Below are 23,938 nucleotides of genomic sequence, written 5' to 3' on the forward strand. Positions count from 1 at the left end.
CAAAGAACGACTCTTTTCAAGTTCACTTCTTCCTGTTGGCTGTATGCTAGTGCGAAATGTGCCAAGATTTTCATGTCGTTGGAGTTAAAAACTACCGAATATAAATTCCTGCTATTCTACGCCTTTGCGGTTTTCTCCTCAAGTTTAGCGAAATTGCATTGTTTGATCGATAGATTGATAGAAGGTATTTAAAATTTTGACAATTTCTCCAACACTTGCAGTCAAACTGTTCTTCAATTCTTTTCCACCTGTCGATCATCTATGAAAATATTCATTATTCCAGGGTATAATGATTCGTGAAAATTACATGTTTGCATTTTTATTATACATATATTATAGTTTTATTAACCACAAATAATTGCATAAAATTTCGATCCACTTACGAGTTATATATTTTTCATTTACGGCACATAGTATACTAATAATATTAGCTTTAAATTGACACAACTATTTACTGGTAAAATTTAGGACTGTTCTTATAAGTATCTCGGGATTTCAAATCCCTTTACACTACATAAATTGTTGCTTTTATTCGCAACTATTACAGTCGAGACACAATTTGGCATGTATCGATTATTTATTCTCTAGAGTTTTATCGTTTGGCACGGTTGAGCTGCCGATTCAGGTTTGCAAGATAAAGCTACTGCATTTCTACAAACTTGATTTGGCGTTAATAATCTACGTAAATATTCGATGAAAATTATGGCACTGGATTCGTCACACGGCCGATGAACAATGGCACAATATTTTCTAGCTTGCCCTCGGTAGTTTTGTGCAATAGTACGATCGCATAAAGGAATGGGCGGTCAACTGATATTTCATGTGGCATTATCAAACACCGATCTTCTATGAACATTGCTGAAACAAAAATATCGTTATTCGTCTAATTAGTATATGGGTGAATCATTGTTTTTATAATTATTATTATTTTTTTTCTCTCAACGGAAATATTTTTGATAGTAAAAGATTTATCCCACTTACGATTAATGCATGCTTGTGAACAAGAAATATATTTTTTTCTGTACCATAATGGAAGCCGGGTGTTTATTTTCTTCCATTCATTCGTGATTCATGATGATGATTAGTAGAGAAATCCCAATGGCGTGAATTTTCGTTCGATCTCGCAGTTTTTGGAATTGCGATATCTCGATGTAAAAATTGTTTAATAGCGAATTGCGTGTTTGCTGGGAATTGAGGTGATTTAACACACACGATAGTTAGTCATGCGGTTGAATTTTATTCGTATGTTCAACGATGTATATACCACAAAGCGTAGCATACATCACAGTGGCTGACTTATTTTGTTAAAAATGATGTACTTGAAAACAAATGTGTATAAATATGTCGTATAAAAATTTCTATTGAAAGTGTTTACGACACTTTTAGCACTTTTGTCGAGTGATTAGGGTCTGGTGAGCAGGCCAGTGACAATGATTGTTCCGCTTGAAGTATGCCTAATAGCGAACAGTGCCGAACGATCAACATGAAAAGATTCTGGCTGATTTTCTGTAACTCGTGCCATCTTGAAGGTAGCAGTGATACCTGCAAGTATAAGAAAAAAAAATTAATAACAAAGACCCATTTTCGAAGCATTTTTTAACACCCGGACGGCATGTAATAATTTGCGATAGCCTAAATCAGCTTTAGGTTTGTCGTATGAGTGAAAACGTTGATGATTGAATCACGTAAGCTTGTTATTTCGAGGAGTTTATTATTTGAATAATTATAAGCTTCTCCGGAGGTAGTACATAAAATCGATTTGTATAAATTTAAGAGTAGAGGCACGATTATTTATTTATCAGTTCAGCGTCCATGATGTCGCAAAGGAAATGTGACGACGTGAGAAAAGAATATCAGAATCCCTCTCCACGTGATGATCGTTAAAAATGGACGATTTATCTTCAGGCGTTGAGTATTTTCGTCGAATAACGATCTGTAGCTCAATGTTTCCCCTAAAACAAATACAGTACACGTTTATCACAGTCTTAGGAGCTTATCGATCAATGCTCAATCGGCGCATTAATAGACTGAGTTTGGTATAAATTACTTTTTCCAAAAGGGAATAAGGAATGCTGACATTGTTGAGTAGACCGAAAATAAAGCCGATGGACGTATAAAAATTCGTAAAATAAGAACCATGAAATTGCAAAAAATTGTTCCTCCTGAAGCAAAACTATAATAAGAGGCCAATTGTCTTACAATTGGAAAAAATTTACCCGCGGTTTTAGACGAGGCAACGCATTTCAAGTAAGTGATAAATATTAACTTATCTAATTATCGCATTGTCGTACCTTAATTACAGCCCCTTGTGGACTCCTGCGAAAATTGGTACATTGTGGGTTACAGATTTGATTTCGTAATAGAAGGGACGATCGACCTTGAATTCTGGAGGTTCGGACGGTACGGGTGAACTGTAGGCCACTGCAAAACCAGCTGCAAAGTAGCAGATAAAAAAATTACTGTAATTTATTAATATGGGAGAAGAAGACGATAAGACTCACAAGGATAAAAAGGGCAATCAATGAGGAGTTTTGATTTGGTGAATTCTTATTTCCATTCTTCTAAACTCAGCATCTCTGTAGAAACTATGAAACATGCGAGTATAAACTATTCAATATCACCAAAAAAAAAAAAAAATCACGAGAAGCATAGCATTTTTGATAATCAAAAATCAACGCTTCATGAAGAAAAAAAACTCGCGGAAATTCGTACCGAGCGATTTTCGTGCAAAGAATTCCTAAGCAATTTTAGAAAATATTTTTTCCAATCTGGGATTTTTATGCAAGTTACACGAAGCGGTAGTTTAAACATAAATAAACAAACAAACAATGCTATAATTCATTTATTACGTCTATATATATTTCATGCTGATATCGTTTATGCATAATGAAACTAAAGGTATAACACACGTACAGATGTACCTATTACGTAAAAAAAAACTAATAATAATAATAACTATATGCAGCTATGTTTCATGTCAACAGGCACATAAAACATTATGTTATAATAAAGTCGTCGCGTAATTATTGTTGGTCTGGTGAAGTATGTATAGAATTAGCAATAATGAGTAATGAATTTTTAAATACGTTAATTTCTAAAACTTCTAAAGTGATGAGTGATGTCGAGAAGTTTCCGCTTCGGATTAATTGGGCCGAGCGACCGAAGCCTCAAAGAGTACAATTCTTGTTCGCAGGTGAGTTACGAATACTATAAATGGCCTGTCCACTGAGAAGGCATTTGAGTCAAGTGCAACCAACGACATGGGTCGGATGAAAGCTGCTGTAAAGGACAAAAAATGATAGATCTGAACGTGTTCCAATTCACAGAATAATTTTAAAAACACACGAAAACACAAACGGACCGAAAAAAAATATTTCATCAATTAGCCGTGGAAATGATAAGCAAATGTGTTGTGTTATAATCAGATGAGAAAAAAAAAATCAAATAATCACTCCGGAAGAAAGTACTCAGGTTGTCGGTTCTTTTGTTTTCTTTCTCTGAGATAAGATATCGCCTCGTTTCAAAATGGGAATTGAGTGATACCTGCAAAATTTATAGCACGAACTCACTCAACAGGTGTATCATTTCATTGATAATACAATTAAAGGGGTAAATAAAACCCGCTACTCGTTGTACGCGTATTATTTTACGATATTTTATACCAATATGGTAAAAGGGTTTTTTAGTTATAAAAATGTGCGTCGGTAAAATTTGATAGAAAAGCTATTTATTAGATAATCATAAAAAGATTGATATACAAAAATTTCACAGGTCGTACAAAAATTTATCTCACATCACCGGTTTGATAATAAATCAATTCATGCTTCGTTCTACGATGCATAAAATCGATGTAATAATAATAGCAGTATTAATAATAATAATAATAGGAAACTTATATTAAGCTCGGTAGTTGAACGATGCCACTGAACAAGTCGGTTTTGTATGGCCGATGATATATCGCATAATAATAAGGTCGGTCGACCGTAAATATATCCACCTGGTCAGGATGCCTAATTGCGCTTAATGCAAGAACTTTCATAACTGGAAAAAAATCAAATCATAACAAAATCATCCTGGTACGTTACAATGAAACTAATTGTAATAACAATAACAATAACAACAACAATAATAATAATATCAATAGTAGTAGTAAAAAATTGTTACACTTACAATAAGGAGAAGCATAAGACCTCACAGTCAATATTCCATGGCTTGCATAACAGTATGTGCGGTATACAGAGTGAATTCCTAACGATGCACGTTCCGTCGTCTGCTAAAATTCAATGCGCACGGGGTACAGTCCGATAGCGGCTGTTTGCCAGGGCGACCAACCGTCATAAATTTAGACAACAGCTCGCCGCAATGTGTGACAACTCAAAGTTTTTTACAACTGTGAATTGAGCACAACTGCCAGCGAAAACTGTCAAAATTTTTTAGGTTAGCGACAGTTGGTCGCCCTGGTAAAGAGCTCGTATACAATACTCTCGTATTGTAGCGCGTGCGCACTAACCTTTAATAAACAACGAAGCGTGCAGTCGTTAAGAATTCACTCCGTGCAACGAATATAACTAGACAAGCTTTGATGGAGCATCTTATCCGGAGTCATATAGATGTGTGTGTAATGTAATGTAGTAGAACGATTAGCGAAATATTTGCGCGAAGCATTGTAAGCATGGAAGCATCGTCAGATTATTGCGTATTAATTGTTCGTAAGAGGACACCGGTGAAAATTGTTAACCAGGCAATTTCAAAGGCATGATCCACGAAGAGATGTCGCGTCCTAAGCGATGACGGGCCGATGAATGACGCCAGTGAACAAGGTTGCGCCCAAATCGCTATGTTGTATTGCGTAATAAGCCGGGTGATCAACCACGAATCTGTCTGGTTTCCGGGGCGGGTAACTTATGCTCAGCACTTGAGGTACGACGACCGCTGAAGTAAGAGAAAGAGAGAAAATAAAACTTAACAATAACGAGAAGAAATAATATGCAGGGTCGTAGAAGAAACGCACTAGTGTGAATAGAATGAATTTTTATGGTATCACCTTTCTGGAACTTTAAAAGTATTGTTTTAATAATGCGGAGTTTACAAAACCTCGCTGCAGTGTGTTTTGCTTAATTATACGGTTTATACTGAATTTCAGACATTTCTAAAATAGCGAAATAACGGTTTTAACAAGTGAAAAAACCAACATCGTTGTGTTATAGAAAGTTAGGATCTTTATTCTTGGACCTTTTTTCTTGCTTTAAAAAGCATACATTTTGTCGTGAGAATTGACAATTTGCTGTTGTCATAATTTTAATCAAAGCATAATGGAGTATTATGGGCTGGGAGGCGATTTCGAAAAATCTCCTCAAGTCCGTGAGACGCATATATTTTTCATCTGATATATACTTGGTCACAATAATTCTAAGACGGTTAATTTTTCCGAAGAGTCGGTTACGTTGGCAATGCTGAATCAGTCCGCAGCGCCACCACCGGCCACAAGAGACTCAATTTTTTTTTTTAAACATAACGTTACTGTCACCTGTCTGTATTTTTGTGTTAGATTCGACAGTCATTGGTTATGTTACGTTTGACAAGATTGAACTTGTTTCTAGGCCAGCCGGCTATAGCGCTGCGATCTGATACTGCATTACCAATGTAACCGACTTAACGACTCATTTACACAATTATACATATCAGAATCATTGTTACCAAGTGTACATACATCTGAATCGAGATTCGAACAAAGTGCAATAATTGGTATATGCGATTCGATATCACGGCTTAAGCAATGACGGGCTGATGAACAGCGACAGTGAATAAGGGAACGTCCAAGTTACGATAATAAATCGCAAAGTGCGCTGGCCGATCGACGATAAATCTTTGTGGTTTCGGGGGTGGCCAAACGGCACTTGCTGGCACGGCGAAGCCCACTAGAATAAGAAACATGTATGTACACATTAACATTCACGACTGATGTATCAAAATTGTAACGGACACTTGGTCGCAGTGATTCTAAGACGGTTAATTTTCCCGATAAATGGGTTAGGTTGGCAATGCTGAATCAACCCGCAGCGCCACCGGCGGCCACAAGAGGCTCAATCTTAGTAAACACAACGCAACTGTCACTTGTTTATATTTTTTTGTTAAATTCGACAGTCATGGATTATGTTACGTTTACAAAGATCGAGCCTGTTTCTAGACCGGCCGACGGTAGCGCTGCGGTCTGATACGGCATTACCAACGTAACCGACTTACCGATTCGCTTGGAAAATTATCCGTCTCAGAATCACTGCTACCAAGTGTACATGCATCTGAATGCAGAATCGAACAGAGTGCAACAATTGGTATACGCGATTGCATATTACGGCTTAAGCAATGGCGGGCTGGTGAACAGCGACAGTGAATAAGGGAAAGTCCAAGCTACGGTGATAAATCGCAAAGTGCGCTGACCGATCGACGATAAATCTTTGTGGTTCCGGGGGTGGCCAAACGGCACTTGCTGGCCCGCTGTTGCCCACCACTAGAATAAGAAATATGTATGTACATATTAATATTCACGAGCGGTGTATGAAAATACTGTCCATCACCTTGGACGGTGCAAGCAGCTACTGAGAGTATAATAATCACTGCACAAAGTAAATTCGAAAAAGAAAGTCTGTGTTCTGAAAAGCTCATCCGAAAAACGAGTCTTAATTCTTCAGCGCGCAGTGCGGGTGCCTAGACTCTATATACCTAGATATATACTGATTTTTTTTTCCTTTCTCTTTTTCTTTTCATTTTTACGGCTTAGGGAAGGTTTCAAATAATTGATGTCCAATGATTATAAGTGATTTGCGATTTATTTGCGATTACGCTGTAGCGAATTAAGCGGCGATACAATAGGCGATAATGTGGATTAGTGCATGCGTAAAACGCTAATTAAAATGAGTTTGAAGTTTCTTCCGCAATATTTCATTGCGTTAACGTTACTGACTTCAATTTCGTTAGTTAGATGGCTAAGCAAAAGCGTAAATTAGTTTTCAGCAACGTTAAAGCATTCGAATTGATCAAAATAGAAATTGCTTTAAATGCGAGGTATTACGCAAAGTTGAAAAGAGTTTCGAGTTCTTTTTTACGCTGTAATGAAAAAGACGTCGTTAAAATTTTGTAACGAGAAAATGGATTAGGAATATATAGAAGTTCTTTCATCGCAATATAAATCGTGTCACCGCAGAATAAATGCCAAAATTTTAGCTAAACAGTTCTGAAACCCGATTTAATTTGACGGCTTAAAATCTTTCCAAATAAGAATAATTTTGTTTAATTCAATAGAACAAATAATTGACGATCGAATTTTTTTAACCAATTCACGTTTTCAATAAAACCACGTTTCGTGATATTTCTTTAATAACGCTGACAAATAGTGGCAGGTCCAGCTTACGATGATGTATCGCACAATACACCGGTCGGTTGACCGCGAATATTTGTGGCGGACGGTTAATTCTTCCCGTAGAAGTTGCTACAAATTTGAGAAAAAAAAAATTGAAATTAAGCATAGAATGAATCGCAGCTAATTGCGCGATACGAAGGTTATCGATATAAAAGAGCGAAAGCGTACGAACATAGAATAAATTAGAAGGGGATTTCAAAGACGCCCTCCACTAAGAGCAAGCACATTACAGATATAACAAAAAATTTGTCAAGTAAATCTCGGAACATTCATGCATCTTGTCCTGTGAGAAATAGCGTTTCGATTAAATGCTGGGAAAAAATCATCGCTGTACGAAAGACTGGGTCGAGCTTTTGCAGAGTATTGTATATACTACACAATACAAAAGAGATGTCTGAAGGATTGCTTACAAGGTTTGACAAGGAAAACGATAATGGAAGAATCTAAAAGTTATTCCAAGTATTCGGTGTTATGGAAATGCATACAAATAAACGTTATTATTGAATGTATACACGAAAAAACGCAGTAAATTATATAGATAATTATTAGCATCTAGTTTCTGAAAATTTCACACTATCTGTAGGGCGATTTAGTTTTGGAGTGATCGTTGAAAATGAACGCTTTATGCAGAGATGGGAAAGTGAAGAACGCCTTTGAACAAGGGTAGGTCCAAGTCGCGATGATGTATCGCATAATAGATTGGCCTATCAACCATAAATCTTTCTGGTGGTGGGGGTTGGTAATTGGCGCTTACTGGCAGGAGTATAAATCCTGGAAGAAAAATAATGTATTATGTAAGATACATAACCCAGCGCTGCGTTCATTCATTACACGATGCAATGCATGGCTATCAAGGTTTTTTTTTTCAAATATGTACATGTACAATAATAAACGGTGAGTAATAGAATTCTGGACTAATCCTAAATAGTTTGATGCTAGGGTAAAGCTTTTGAACGATTCGACTGACTTGATACGTTTCTGAACATTGGTCAAGAGATTTTTGACATGAAATTTATACGCTCTGAATGAGAACAGCGGCATGGTAAAATCTTAAATTCCTATTCGATATCTGGGATAAAGATTGATCCAACGTACCTAGAAATTCGACCGAAAGCACGGACGGGATGAGACTTTGGACGAGCATAAATGCTCGGATTACAATTGCGTAGAAAAGCGTATATGTATAAGGCATAGAGAAAATGAATAGTGAGATAGGTTTATTAGTACAATGATTTACGAATGAATATATGCAAGAGATTAAAAAAAAAAATCTTGCATTACCCCGTACTCTGAGTATTTGCTAGAATATAGGTATGTATAATTTTGACATAAATTTATCGTAAACTAAACCGTGGAAATATTCATGCGGTTTGAGACACAGGTTGATACAGATTTCCGATAAATAAGACTGCGTTAAAATTCCGATGGTATATCATGTAACAAGCTGGCTTGTCGACGAGGAATACTTGCTGAGGGTTAGGCAACGCCATGCCAGGAAGAACTTGGAGCTCTGGAAAAATCACCCATCATATCACACTGTTTTGTTTCATCGCACATAACGTTGAATTTTTTGAAATACCCCTGTAGCGAAAGTCGATTTTGCAATAATTTTCAATGAACATCGGGAAAAAATTTGGCAAAGATAATCGCAAATCCAAGCGCAGGTCAAGCGGACATTTGAAAACAGAAGCGCAATATTCGTACACTCATGAATACAAATGTGTATATTCAACACCTTAGGAATAAAATCGGGGTAATAAATTGGACCTAAAACGAATTTGGTGGAAAATTTTGGCCCCCTTCGAATATATTTAACGATATTATGTTATTATCTTATTCTAAAAAGTTTACGCATGTTTTAGCCGTGCATTTCAAACCAATATCCGAAAACCAAAAAACTGCTGATTAAAAATATTTTGTCGGATTTATAGTGATTTTTTAGTGTATGGAGCATTCCTCGTCTGTTAAAATTTACGGTAACAAATGACGACAAATTCGTGAAGCCCCCAAATTAAAAATATGAAATATGATATCGGATTAAAAAAATGTCGCAGAAACGACAAGTTTCGTTTTGAAAATAAAAAAGAATAAAAACAATTTGTTAGAAGAGATAAAACGTCAGCTGGTAAACAAAAAACGTTCGTCAGATTCATCTCACCGAGGCTTAATTCTTATGCGAATCATTTCTTGGGTCTCGTACTTGCCCTGCGATTATCGGCACTGTCTCTGCCTGACGAAGGAAAAGTATAAAGGGCCGGTTCACGTTCAAGACCGTTGTCTTTTTTGAGATATCGAAAGAACGCCGTCCGCTCAATCCTGTATTACATAAACGTGAGAATATATGTATGTGGTTCATCAGATAATAATCTTAAGAATTGCAACATTACCTAAAGTGTGGATTCCGTAAGTAAATCCCAAATTTCCCCCCCAAAAAAGAAACCGCTCAATAATATCGTAAAAAATGCATCCCTTATGAAATATTACCGATAAGCTTTGATTCAAAGAACTTGAAATGTTCACGATTTTGCTAATAGAAATGGTTAGATAATTTATGTATGTACATCTAATTACATTAATATAACAGAAAAACAAAAAGGATACCGCATAATTGTTCAATGTTAATTATTCCATAAAATAAGACATCGTCAATTTATGTAAAATCACTGAAAAAATTAGACCCAATAGTCAATATGTTGAGAAAAAAAAATTGTTAACCTGTTGTTGACGAAATGAAGATGTTTCTCGCCAGAGTTGTTCTGTATCCAACGCGTTAAACCTTGTAATGAAAAGGTGGGTAAGAAATTGTGAATATGGCTGTAAAAAATCAGTCACTCAATTTTGAACTTTTGAAAAAAATGGTAGTAACGTATTTTAATATAATACCGTAGCTAGTCAAACGTTGGTTTTACATTCCACAGGCCTTTAGTCAGAAAGTAAGAAAGTCGAAATTCACTGACAACAAATTGAGTTTAGAGAGCTGTATGTTTATTTCTCACTGGTTGCTTGATGCAATTAATTTACAGGCTATATACGTACATCATGTAAACACGTGTTGATAACTTTGTAACACGTAACAGTTACGGATAACAAGTAATTCACGGTATTGCTGGGCTTGAAATGTGGCCAATAAATAACGGAGAATCCAATTCGCGATGGACGATCGATAACAGGAACGGTCGATCCACTTTCATTTCTTCTTCGGGTGATAGAGACTCGAGCATGATTGTCAATTCTGTCACAGAAATATTGAAATTCTCAGACACGACTGACATCACCGGTGTGACGGATGTCATGATGAACGAGATATGAAACTAGCAAGCGTCCCAACACATATTTTTAATTCGCAAATATTTCCCACTTTTGCATTCCAGGGAAACCATTGCATTTGAATGCCTAGAGAAATTGGAAATCGATAATAACGAATTACTCTATCGGCAATGCGTTCAGAAATTCTTTTTATTCCTTACGACCTTAAACCATTCAGAGAGTATACATTATAACAATATTATTGAAATTTGACATCGTCTCGGACGGAAACGTTGGATAAATTATGTCGTCGTTGGAGTCGAGAGTTTTCCATGGAATATCGGAGAAGCCAATTCACGGTGCAGAATCAAGTGGAGGAACGGTCGATCCACTTTGATCTCTTCTGACCACGACGCCAATGGAGGGGTGACATCAATTTCTACCGCAAACATAATTAAATGCGAAACTATCAGTAAAACGAGAATCAGCTCATGCGCGAACCAATGTGGAGGTCTTATAATAAACCGTGGGCGATTCGATTTCCGAGGGATTATCGATAACTGGAATGAACAGTCCATCGTGATTTTATTTATTCCCTGGACTCTAAAAATTAGTTAGCGAAAACTCCCTGCGTAACTCATGCAAATACCAAACTATGACCAGAGCAGATTATCCACATGTTTTATGTCGTCGAAAGGATAAAAATGGAGAACCAGTGGGTGTTTTTTCTACTCGATTGATCGTATCGAAAATTTTGCAAAACAAACATAAGAAGATTTGCACGAATACTACTGAAATTTGATTTTTCACGTTCAAGCAGTTTCTTTATTGCAATATACACTATAAATTTCATTGGGTATGACAAAAGTAATCTTCTTATATGATACAAAAATGCAGGTATACAAAAAAAAGAAAAAAAAATCATTTATACTGTGGTGGGATTCAGGACCTGACCGGCGAACAATGTAGCCTCCAATTCGTGATGGAATATCAAACAGAAATACGGTCGGTCCACTTTTACTGTGGTTTGCCAATGAAGTGCACTCAACAGTACATACTCCATCTCTGCAAGAACATGAGAAAATTGAAAAAACAATATTTGAAATGGTACACGTATAATGGAAGCAGATTTTCTCTATCACAGCTTGAAACGCATGTCGAAATCACAATATGATAATCAGGGTACCATATTGAATGGTAAGCTACATACGAATTTCATTTATGTGTCAAAATGACGGTGCTACTGTTACTCAAAGTTTCATAGTTACGCGAGTCAGTACAGATGCAATACTATAAAAATTAGTGAAATCGATGAAAAATATAGGGAAATTTGTCGTACTGCTGATGTGATAAAATGGTAGAAGGAAAATAGAATAGCTATGAGAGTTCTGGGCATAGATCCCTATTACCGACATTTACCGACATCACTCCAACACAACCGTTTTTCTAGAACTTGACTTACTATGTTCTGGAAAAAGATTTGTCGTGATGTCGGTAAGTGTCGGTAATAGGGATCTGTCCAGAACTCTTATAGATATTCTGATGAGGGAATCTCGAACATTAAGTCAACATGAATGTGGTCCGGGACACGGGCGAGAAGAAACGATGCGATCATAAGACAGAAGATATCCCTGTTGAATAACGGAGATTCCAGTGCCGTATTCACAACCATGCAAAATCACGGTCAGTCTATATTGAATTTCTGCGGTCATAGAGGTGCGCTAATCAATCTCCTTTTCAGAATTGCGACAAAAAGGGTCGTTTGCAACGGCATGCGAGAAAAATTCTGACTAAATTTTGTAAAAAAGTACCAGGTCCCAGACATGGGCGCGAGGAAATCACGCGATCATAGGACTGTTAAATCGGCTACGCTAAACCTCAAACTACGATGTTTAAAGGCACAACATGATCATTACTGAATCAATACTGGCGATGTGATCCGAAGATGCAGAAGCATCATGACGTATCAGACTGCCCGTAACTTCACAAGTACTTCAGATATAACTGTGTAGTTTGCTAATTATTTAGTAATTAGATGGACCACGATTCATGGATTAGTGTAGACAGAAGTCTCAGGGAAACGTTTTCGAACTACTTTCAGCAAATATTGTTTTTGATTTCCATAATTGCAAATTGATGAATTGAACTATTCTGTGAGAATTTCAGCAACGTCATTACTGCGTAGCCATGAAAACAAGTGTAGTAATGTGTGTATATTGAAACGGTAAATTTTTACGTCTGAAAATGACATAAATCATACAAAAACACACGCTTCTAAATTCCGCGATCCCTAAATACGAACCGATTTCAATGAAACCTCTTAAAACGGCTAGCATTTTCTATCTTTCACAACATATATTAAACGAGTTAATATAGTATCGACACCTTGATTTTTTTGGCACAGTGAAATTCATGCGCGTGGTAGGTCCAGATATCGATGTGCTATATTGTTTCCATTCAACAAATACACAAAATTATTGTCGTCTCAAGAATACAAATCACACTATAGTTGAACTGACAATTTGGCCGTTCAACAACGCAGATCCTACTACGCGGTGTACGATAGAGTAAAGAAATGATCGATACACTCTAATTACAGTCGATGAGGAAGGTATACATAATTGGCATAAGGATTCTCCCCGTAATTTTGATCTCTGCCACATAAACAATTACTCGACACCAAATACTTGCAATAAATTCCAAAACGATCAACATCACCAACACTGAACAAAAAACTAAACATGGACTCTGCATACGTCTACAGACATGTTACAACAGAAACAAACTCGCACTACCTTCACACTGTTGACTTAATATATCCACAGCCGTGTTATTGGATAGTATCAATAAGTCTTTTCAAGTATAGTTTTTCGTGTGACTTCACAGATGCTTTGGAAATTAACCAGAGCTGACGACAGTTGCACGAAAATTATACACACGTATTGTGTGTCGCATGTGCTATGATATTGAGAGCACGTCTTGGATGACGAAACAAAATTAGCGATATCTGAAAACTACGAATGACAGTACCGTAGGGCTAAAAACTTTGCCAATGAAACATGAATGATCAATTAAATGAGTGGTTGAACCACTTTGATTGCATATATCTGCGGACGTGAACGCTGCACGAATCCGAATCGTATTTCATAAACAGTCATTCATATGGGCATACAAGTATTTACACCAACATCTTGTTAGAAATGTCATACAAGACATAATAATTGGTCAGTTCTGATGAGATGGCTACTGTAAAATATGAACGTGTCAATTCAGTGTAATTTACAATTTTATTAAGCATGCATATTTAGACGCAGTCTTAAAACCGACAATGAGAATTGTCGAGCGCGATTTCAGTAGGAATAAAAAAAATTGTCGATATTAGATGGCTGTATAAAAAAGATACGGAGAGCGCTTCGTGGAAGATTTGTTTGTCGGTGTGAGGAATAGTGGTATAAAAAATATGTCAAGCGAACAGGGTCTGACGGATTTAAAAATTGAATACTGAATAATTGAAAATTTAGTTTACGCAACGCCCTAACATTGTGCAGATTTTTTACTTTGTTTCAAAAACGATGAAATACCAAAAAAAATTACTGGTATGAATAACATTTAATGATTATAAGATCGAGGGTTAAATAAATAATACGATAAACCCAATAGCGTGTCTTCTGTCTGAAGAATGAATCTGCATCAAACGATGTCATTATTCTCTATTCGTAACAATCGAGCTATGAATTGTTACCGATAGCAAAATGAGTTTTCTTTCGGATAGCAGAGTAGAGATTATTATTTCGCTCATTAATAAGCAGATACTTGGATTGATGAAGCGCTGGAAAGTTATATAGTATAAATTCTAGGAAAATTATCAGCAAAGAATCGTTTTGTAACTATGATAAGCAGGTAAAGATCAGAAAATTGTATAACTTACTTTGCAAATTCTTCATTATCTTCTGTCACAATATACGTGATATAGATATTATTCACTCACATAGAAATGGAAGAAAATGATCAAGATGCTGCTCGCACGACGTTGTGTTAATTAAATTTTAATTTACACTTCCACATCAATAATTGACACGTCAAATTTGCAAGTAAAATACCTTCAGTAAGTAGCATGAGATACTTGCAGTATTTCATCGCAATAATTACAGAGTTTAGTTGAGCAAGCAGATAATAATAATCAGATGTTTTTGATGAAATGAAAAATGAATAGATAAGATTTTCTGTTGCCAATTCTTTCCAACAATAGATTACTATGCACAGAAACATGCGATCTAATCCTGAAATTGTGAAGGATGCAAGTTCAACCCGTTCGTACGACGAATTTCTCCCGAGTAATTTGCTAAAAGTATGCATCATTGGTTACATTTAGTGGAAAAAGGTTCGACCTCCAATATTTTTTTTTTTTTAACAAGGTATTTCCTAAACGTGTGAAAATCGGTAAACTCGTTACCAACAAGTTGAACAGAGGAATAACATTTCCACCACATGTCTATTTCTGGTATACGTGGCAAGACAAAAATAGCTTCAAATAATTCCAATAGTTATAAAATGTGTATCCAGAGATGATGGATTTGTAATGAAAATCAAAGCTCCCCATGTTGTTGCATGCGATAAAACGAAGAAAGGAAACAACAAAAGTTTAAAAATTTCCGAACGGTAATCAGCTCGACCAAGATTCTCCACACTTTTAAAAAAGGTTCAATTGACTCACCAGTAACAGCGGCTGCCTCGCTACCTTCCTCGTTAACTTCGATGAACGCCTTCTGAATAACTTTGCTGATTTTGAGCGGTGCGTTAGCCATGCCAGAGAAGTCGGCGCCGTTTTGGAACATTTCAGACATACCCATCTGAAACGAAACTCAGTATATAAAAGCACTCGTGTAACCGTGAATAAAGAACAGAAAAAGAAATGAGTAAGAAACGCCACAAAAAAAAAAATCAATCAACCTTGTTATATGAAAAAAAATTGTTGATATATTAAAGACATACCTTTTCCAAAGATGGCTTAAGGTCCAATGTTGTTTCGATCTTGAATTTCGGAAGGTACAACATAACTTCATTTGAATACGCGCGTTTCAAGTGGTCGGTTAAATTTACAGTATGGAGATTATCCTGTATTCGCTTCAGTCCGTCGATTTGATTCGGTCGAATGATGATCATGCTGAGTTCTTTACCCTGAAGATGAGAGAGAAATGCTGCAGTGTCACGCCTTAAGAATGTATAAAATTTTTCATCTTCCCTAGCTTTACGCATTAGCGCACAATTCAAACTTGTGCAGATCCAGTTCGATTACAGAAATAGATTAGAGAAAATCTAAACGATCCTCTCGACGGTTGTGAAAAATACTTCGTACTGCTATCATGTTGAAAAATTTCGGAATCAAGAATGAAAGAAAAACGAGACACTTTTGGTTACGAGATAACTGTCTCGTAAAAATGTTGCCATTATCATTGTCTTTGCTGTTTGCAGAACGTACCTCATATGGTATTTCGATGAATTTCGCATCGACTTCCGGAATATTTCCGAATCGGTAATTTCTCTTTATGTACATGGTAGGGACGTTAATGGTAGTTTTTGCGTCAACGTGGAAAGGTCTATCTTCAGTCTGGGTTGAGTCAAACTTCGTGGCCCAGTTACCCTTGAAGTAAACGGCGTTTACGAGAACCAACGCGGTATCAGGAGTGAGGCTGTCTGTGTAGGAAGAATTGAGAAACAGTAGCGAACATCTAACACGAGTTGATTTTATCTCGTAATCAAACATACCTGGAGTAACTACATCCTTGATACGATGGTTAGTCTGCTCGTCACACCAAGCGTTTATGCTAGCGGCGGCAGTTGCCGAACGACCAAAGTCAAGACTTTCGGTTTCCGCCAAGAATTTTACAGCAGTTATTTCCTTGTACGAAGCCTTTATAGGAACCATGTCTGAAGTGTAGATTTTATTGGCCATCTTTAGTTGAACTCCTTTCACAGCCTGAAACGATTAGTGTCCTTCATTAACCGAAAGAGTCCAACACAATACTTGAAAGAAAACAGATTAGTTCAAGCAGCGGTGAGTTGCAGTTTCACTTAAATACACCGAGGGTCAAAACATTTTTCAAAACTCATCGATATACAATTAACGCTTACTAAATGCTGCTAACAATATTCTTTACGAGTAGTGACCGCATCGTCATTCTACCACTTTATACTTCTTTCGTGGAATATTATACAGCAAGTTCTTCCTATAATCATCAACTTGCTCAAATATTGACATGAATCCCCAGCTCAGCTTACGTTCAACGTTTCAATCAGCGATTTGTAACCAGATTGACCTAATGCGTTGTTGGCTGGAATGCCGAGAGATGTTCGCATTTGAGTGGCAGTTGAACCACCAGCGCCATAGGCAGCCATGGCAAGAACAACCTGAGCACTCAACGGGGAAGAGATCAAGTTGCCCGGATTCGATTCCACGACAGTCTGCAATTTGAAAATACACCTTGCTGAATGTATGAGACATGAAGAAGATTGAATTCGAGCGTAGAAAAGAATACATGGCGAAACATTGATTTTCTATTTTGTACTACGAAACCTTTACACTTTATACTAGAATTTTTTTACTCTTACCTTCAAAAATCTGTTGGAGAATCCACCAGTACTCCGGGCAATGATCCGGAGTGGATCGTTACTTGGGTCAGCCATGGCGCAAACAGCGAATGCCGCTGCGGAAAACAACAGTACTGAAACATACGAATATTTGTGAAGAAAATATATTGTAAAGAAATGTTCACACGATTTCATCGACGGCATCAAAAGTTTCTGAAACTTTCTAAATTACACAAAACTAATTTGTCGATGATCACGTGTTTCGGGTAGTGCAATGCATAACACATGGCTTGTGCAGTCAATCGGGTTCAGCTTAAAGATGAAGAAACTGTTTTGACGTTTCCCTTCAATCCCCTTCGACAAGGGCTGTCGAGTCAAAGTACTCAACTGTTTCTGTATAAGCCATTAAAACTTGTTGTGTTAATATTGAATCACTCAGTTTCAAATATGCACATGAAATTTGAAATTCATTTTGGATAGTAAAAAAACGCAAAAGAATTGGACTATTTCATTCTTTTTCCCTTCAAACTTGTTCAGAAGTAAAATGTCGGATAACTGATCACAGTTACTTTCAAATTTCGTATGTAAACACGCGGGATTCAATATCATCTCATTGGTACGCAGCACGATGTAAACAATTCAAATCAAGTTCGTTACATCAAAGTTGTCAAAGGTTTTATCGAATGGTCCAACTTCCTTGATAGATGAAAAGACGACTGAAATAACAAAATATTTCGAAATATCTTCAAAGATTAACGTGAAATGAATTTTTCTCTACAAATTCAACTACACCGGTTGCCGACCGAACTTTTACTGACCTTTCAACAACACAACTGGGTGTGGATCTCAGAATTATGCCTGGCTACGACCACTAGACACCGAATGACATCGGACAACTTAGAGACTTTTAGTCTATGCGATGGTGGCTCTACGCGATCGCGCATGCCTGGATCAGACAGCGCCTAGCGGCATAGAGCATCGAAAATTCATCCTTACAATGGACGTGAAGGAGAATAAATACGGAGCATTCACCCACCCATTGGACTTGGGAATCAATATATAGTGTGCAAATTTCACCGTGACATTGCCGCTCCTCGATAACGAGGAAAAAATATCGTTACAAGTTCGTGATAGAAATATGGAACATACCTATAGTGTTGACGTCCAAGGATTTACAAAGCTAACTTAATTAAGTCTGGATGAAAATTGGTTAAACAACATGCTTTATAGTCTAACCTTTGCGAGAATGACGTGTGAACGAGGAAACACCTTTGACAAACCGGCCGGTAAATATCAACCGCTCGAACATGTGGCGACTGAAGCAAAGCTGAACTGACTGACAGAGAATACACTTTCACATCGACTTATACGAGCTGTATATGCGGTGATTTCATGGGAGGTAAACCTAATGGCTGAAAATAACACTCTTGGTTGCATCTACAGCAGGTAGTTCAGAAATTAGTCGTCGTAGATAACGCGACTAGCAATCTATGTCGATAAACCGATGACGATTACTCACAGCCCGTACGACCAGAACAACAAGCTCATCATCGTTTGTGCATGAAAGTTGTACAGCATTATCAGTTTGCACGCGATATAATGATGATCGGGTTTCGCAGCCATTCGCCACTCTTCATAAATCAGAGCTGTGGCATGTTAATCGATGACGGCAACAGCGAGTTACTGTAGAGCGATCTTGTAATGCGCCAAGTGAAAAGGAAGGTGCATTTATCGAACGTGCAACCAGAGTCCGAAGGATTGTATGGAAATTGGTTGCTCTTCGTACATACTATACGATGAGCTTCTACAAGTTCGGACAATACGAGTTAACCTTGACTATAACCGTCACGAAATAAAATTGTCTTCCTTGAACATGTATGTATACGCATACATAGAGAGTCTAAACGGGTTTCTTATTAACCAGGTTTTTTTTTTAATTCATCGCTCCTAGGAGGTTACAACGTGTCTTCTTCCAAGCATTATACGTCAGTCGTGCGTTATGTAAATCAGTAATGGAAACACCCATTATATACTCGTCTATTTCAGGTGACAGCCAATTTGTGAAGTTAATTGATAAACATCTTTAACGGCTGTATTAACCGGTAATCGTTATGTTATTACTCGGAGAGAGGAATGCACAACGAGTTAGTCGTGAAATTACTATTTCTAAATTTCTAGATTTCCTGAGATACGTTTGTAACCGTCGTGCATCGATGGACGAAGACGCGAATCACCTAATACTTTACCACGAAACACGGCCATGTACGGAAATGTTACCGAGAGACGTTGTTCGTCATTTTTAGTATAATCGAAAGTAGTCACGATATTCGAATTCGATTAAAAATGAAGATGAGGAAAAAAATATCCCGTTGTTTATAAAACGACGAATGATCTCACTTTGCACACTTGAAATGTGCTGATCACTACCTATCATAAAGAGGATATTAAGACGTTTTATGGCTTGTACATTGGGTCCGATCTTGCCTGGGAAGGAAGATTGCAATAGGATTACAAACAGGATTTTACTTCCAACCCGTTTTTATCCAACAACTTTTTCTCAACTAGTTCATCGAATACTGTGGTAGCCGAGAGGTGTGGTAGGATCGAAATCACCGATGATTGAGATTCACATATGTACCGACATCGAATTATCATAAGACTTACGGCGATCCAGCGCGATGGGATTCAAAGCGATATATTCAACGAAAAAGTCTCATAAGTCTTCGACCATGAATATTTTCACAGACCGGAGCAACATCGTTCAAGGCTTTCGACGGAAAGTCAACGGAGTTCTGCTTAATCCGCGCACGCAAGCAAAAGTCTCACCTCATCGTTAATAAAACCGAGAGGAAAAAATCTCCGATTTCGTGATGTTTATATTGCCTGCATTCTGGGAAGAATACCAATAAAGATTTCGTGTTAACGAGGTTATTACGTGACGTGCATTTACTCCTTGAATATCATGAAAACACTCATCTATACATCGCGGCGTGTTCATCGGTAGAAAAATGAAATTATTAGGTGAACTCACTGTCAACCGGGCAATAGACAGTGTGGAAAGTATGACTGCTTTCAGACAGTATTTCATACATATCTGAAAGCAGTGAAGTCATCGCGACATTACTGACGAAAGAAAGTTTGAGGGTTGAAGTGTATTCGCGAAAAGAAGCAGCTGTTTAGCGAAGATATTGATTCTTTGATAATGCTGAGTGAAAAATAAGGCCACACAACCATTGGCTGTTCGGTGAATTAGTTGTTTATACGCAGGCAAGTAAACGTGGTTCGATACGATGTGTCTACATGCAAAGCAACAGGCGACAGTTGATAATAGTTCAAAGATTGCACAATACACGAGTCAACAAGGTCGTTATGGTAGTTAAAACATCCCAGTGAAACAATACAAGTTACGTCAGAGGTTGCCGGATCGATTTGGGATGCATGGTGATAAGGGATTGGCATCGTACAAACTTGCTACAAGTTGAACGATGAAGAAATGGTGGTTACATATATGTCCTAATTAGACATCTGTCAAACTCATAGAGTCCATTTTTTCCGCGAACCAAACAGTGGAAATTTTCACTCCAGTACCATCAGTAATCGACTGTTGTTTGGAAATGGATTCATTCACCAAGTCAGATGATAAACTGGTAATAATAATTGTAAGCAAGAATGGTCACGATGTTATCTCAAACCATAGACGTGACGAGCGCGATAAGTCGACGATTTTCAGAGAATATTCTTTTTCTTGTATCGTGTATAGATTAGAGTCGCAGCCTGGGGCAATTGAACGATGGGATTCCGTGAATTCATCTTCTACTGAGAAATCAGATATTACACGCAACTTTGAGAGACCTCACCGATAGTAAGATCAATTACATAAAACAAGATACTCCATTATTTTACACCTGAAATTATCGTACACAAATTTAAAACGTACAGCTGGTGGTATTAATAATAATTAGACTTTTTTGCCGTAGTAATATGAAGGTGAACAAATCACATATTTTGATCAAGAATAGAATCAATATTTGTGGTACACGTATTTAAGAAACAAAAGGGTAAAATTTTCCCTACAAGACCTGTGACAACTAATGCAATTAAAATGGTTAAAATTATCACAGATTCGCCTCCGATGGTTTATCGACAAGTTTTAAACTCAAAGCTCTTAACCAGTGCAAACCATTGATTGGGATATGTTTTCGAGTCAAGTCTTATCAACTCGGTTAACGAAAATACAAATCAATTTGAAATCATTCCCATCATCAACTTCGCATGGTTGACACCGTTGCAGCAGACGTTATGAGCGCACGTATATACAAGTGTACGGACAGATCATTAACCATTATCCATAACCAACGAATCGGGACGAATGTGACAAAACTTCACACCCAGTCACGTGTTCCTACAGCAAAGTAATGACACGTAGCGAGATATAACGTGATGTTACTTACGGGTCCGCATCTTGAATTGAGTTGAGGTTCAGTTCAGCAACAAGATGTAAACTGAAGCTCACCAGAAAGTGAATGCGCCTCATTATACATCCTCTCCTACCGCCGGTACGAGTATCAAAGTCCCGGCCGTTCCGACCGCGTCCCTCAACGTCTGTCTTGCCTCCCGTCTCATTTTTGTAACCATGAAAAGTTCTGCCTTCCTCTCCTCCTTTTCAAATAAAGAAATTGTACATGTTTGACGCACTTGGAAAATCCCCTCGACGAAGGTGACCAAATGCTCCTTCCATTATTCGTTTTATTTGCGCTCGAACATGCGAGCATGGAAGTGTAACTGGCTGTACCGGTCAAATGACATCAGGCTTGACAAGCCGCGTGAAAGGGAAATTCGATCGTTTTTATTCCATAGGCCAGTTTACAATTCACGTAGCTAGTTAGCCAAAACTCGATATACTTTTTTTGAATTGCATTACAAGTTAGTCGTACATCGAGAATTTGAATCAAATGTTTATAATGATCCTAAGCCGCAAACTTCTCTTTAAAAATTCAATAGTAGAAAATACTAGAATTATAAAAAAAAGCTTGGATCTCGAAACTTCGTTTCATATCGCCTTAAATATTGTTAAGAATCTAGTAGATTCGTTCGAGTTCGCTCTACGATGACTCGTTTTATTCACAAAACCAATAGACCATTTTCTCCAAGGACACTGAAATACGTAATAATATGTGTTCCATCAGCAGGCGATTAGATGTTACAATTTTGCAACTGCAAACATGAGCCACTTTAAATGCAACTCGGTCAATGGTCTGTCAGTGATATTTCGAGTGATAAAAATGCGGTGTTGACATTTTTACGACAACGGCCGACCCCAAGTTTTTGAATAACAATCGTACATCGTTACAGTTGGTATAATTATAACCGCAAGGCTGAAAATTAAAATGCAAATGATCATGGAAGCTGTGGTAACATGCTCCAAGTCAACGGACGAGAAGTGTTGGACAATAATCAGCAACTACAAGACACCGGATGGCATGTTGTGGATGGTGAAAGAGTGATAACCACGACTCCAGCCCCCTCGGACTCCTCGAAAAATCGTGAACCGAAACTTTGGGGGTGATAAGAACAAGCCGATAAGGCATTTACGACGCGTACATAATGGGCTTCTGAATGTATTCCAAATTGCCGATTCGACAGAAATGTAACGACATGTTTGGGGCTAAGAAATGTTCCTAAACCTTTTTTGAGCTGGTCTTGGTCTCAAAAAAAAAAAAAAAAAAATTTAGCGAGTTGAATTGTTTAGGAGCAACGACTAATTGATTCCTAGACGCATCCGCGAAAATTCTCAGCTATGAATTTCGAATGTATCTTTGTTGTATCTTAATATAACCTGACGTCAAAAGGTCCATTGATATCTTTGCGTGTGATAACAATCGTAAAAATAACTCTAAGTTGTGTGTGAATTAGATAATCGCAGGTTAAAGCTCCCGGAACATACATTTTGAGTTTCGCAAATTATCGTCCGTTCGTAGGCCTAAACAGTTGAATCGAAAATAAAATTTCATGACAAATTAAACAATCTTGAAAAAACATTTTTTTAAACAGTTGACACTTTTTGGATGATAACAGCATTCGTAATTCTATAAGTAATATATATTTAAACCGTCTCAGAGTTCTAAATTTTTTAGAACGCTTGAAAAGTTCTCCAAAATTTAATTTTTTTATTTTAATTACTTTATGATTGGTGTCATAATGGAATGGTTTTTGTCTGTTTGAAAAATTGAATAACATAAAAAATTTCCATCGAGCATAAACAATATTCAACATGTGAAAAAATTCATTTGAAATAAAACGAACCTTGTAATAAATTACTTTACTCATTAATCTATCGTTTGAAGCATCTTGATTATTTTCATCGATTAAAATCAAGTTTAGCGATTTATGGCTCTACAAAATTATGAATCAGTTATAAAACGTTAATTTCACCTCCTACAAGATTTTTGAGTGTTTTCTATAGAGAAATAAGTGATTTAGAATTTTCTTAATATTTCCAAAACATTAAATATCAATACTTGTCAAATAAAAATGTTGAAATATTTAAAAAAATGGAAAACAAAACGCCTCATCATGAAACCATTCTTGGAATGATCGCAACAAAAAATAACATTTCTAGGAATTTTTATAGATTATTGAAAGGGATGGAACTTTAAAAAAGGTCGAAATAGTTGAAAATTCAAAGTG

At 37.0% G+C, this 23,938-nt stretch overlaps 1 protein-coding gene across 17 annotated transcripts; it reads right to left on the reverse strand.

Annotated features, from left to right (window-relative positions):
• Positions 1 to 368: 368 nt before the first annotated feature.
• Positions 369 to 21,816, reverse strand: LOC124305641 (antichymotrypsin-2-like). 17 transcript variants are annotated; one of them, XM_046765235.1, is made up of 9 exons: positions 18,488 to 18,588; positions 17,273 to 17,385; positions 16,943 to 17,125; positions 16,430 to 16,640; positions 16,143 to 16,357; positions 15,656 to 15,841; positions 15,378 to 15,513; positions 2,292 to 2,433; positions 1,692 to 1,952 (listed from the first exon to the last, which is right to left on the reverse strand). In XM_046765235.1, exons 1-8 carry the CDS (start codon positions 18,558 to 18,560, stop codon positions 2,297 to 2,299), a joined length of 1,254 nt encoding a protein of 417 aa, XP_046621191.1. In that variant the 5' UTR covers positions 18,561 to 18,588; the 3' UTR covers positions 1,692 to 1,952; positions 2,292 to 2,296. The 17 variants fall into 17 exon arrangements, with proteins under 17 accessions (XP_046621195.1, XP_046621178.1, XP_046621189.1 ...); XM_046765232.1 differs by lacking the exons at positions 1,692 to 1,952; positions 2,292 to 2,433 and adding exons at positions 8,808 to 8,927; positions 9,622 to 9,733 and having other exon boundaries at positions 18,488 to 18,591; XM_046765239.1 differs by lacking the exons at positions 1,692 to 1,952; positions 2,292 to 2,433; positions 18,488 to 18,588 and adding exons at positions 369 to 858; positions 21,703 to 21,816.
• Between the last annotated feature and the right edge of the window lie 2,122 nt (positions 21,817 to 23,938).

This window comes from Neodiprion virginianus, chromosome 5, assembly GCF_021901495.1.
Source record: "Neodiprion virginianus isolate iyNeoVirg1 chromosome 5, iyNeoVirg1.1, whole genome shotgun sequence".
Classification (NCBI taxonomy): domain Eukaryota; kingdom Metazoa; phylum Arthropoda; class Insecta; order Hymenoptera; family Diprionidae; genus Neodiprion; species Neodiprion virginianus.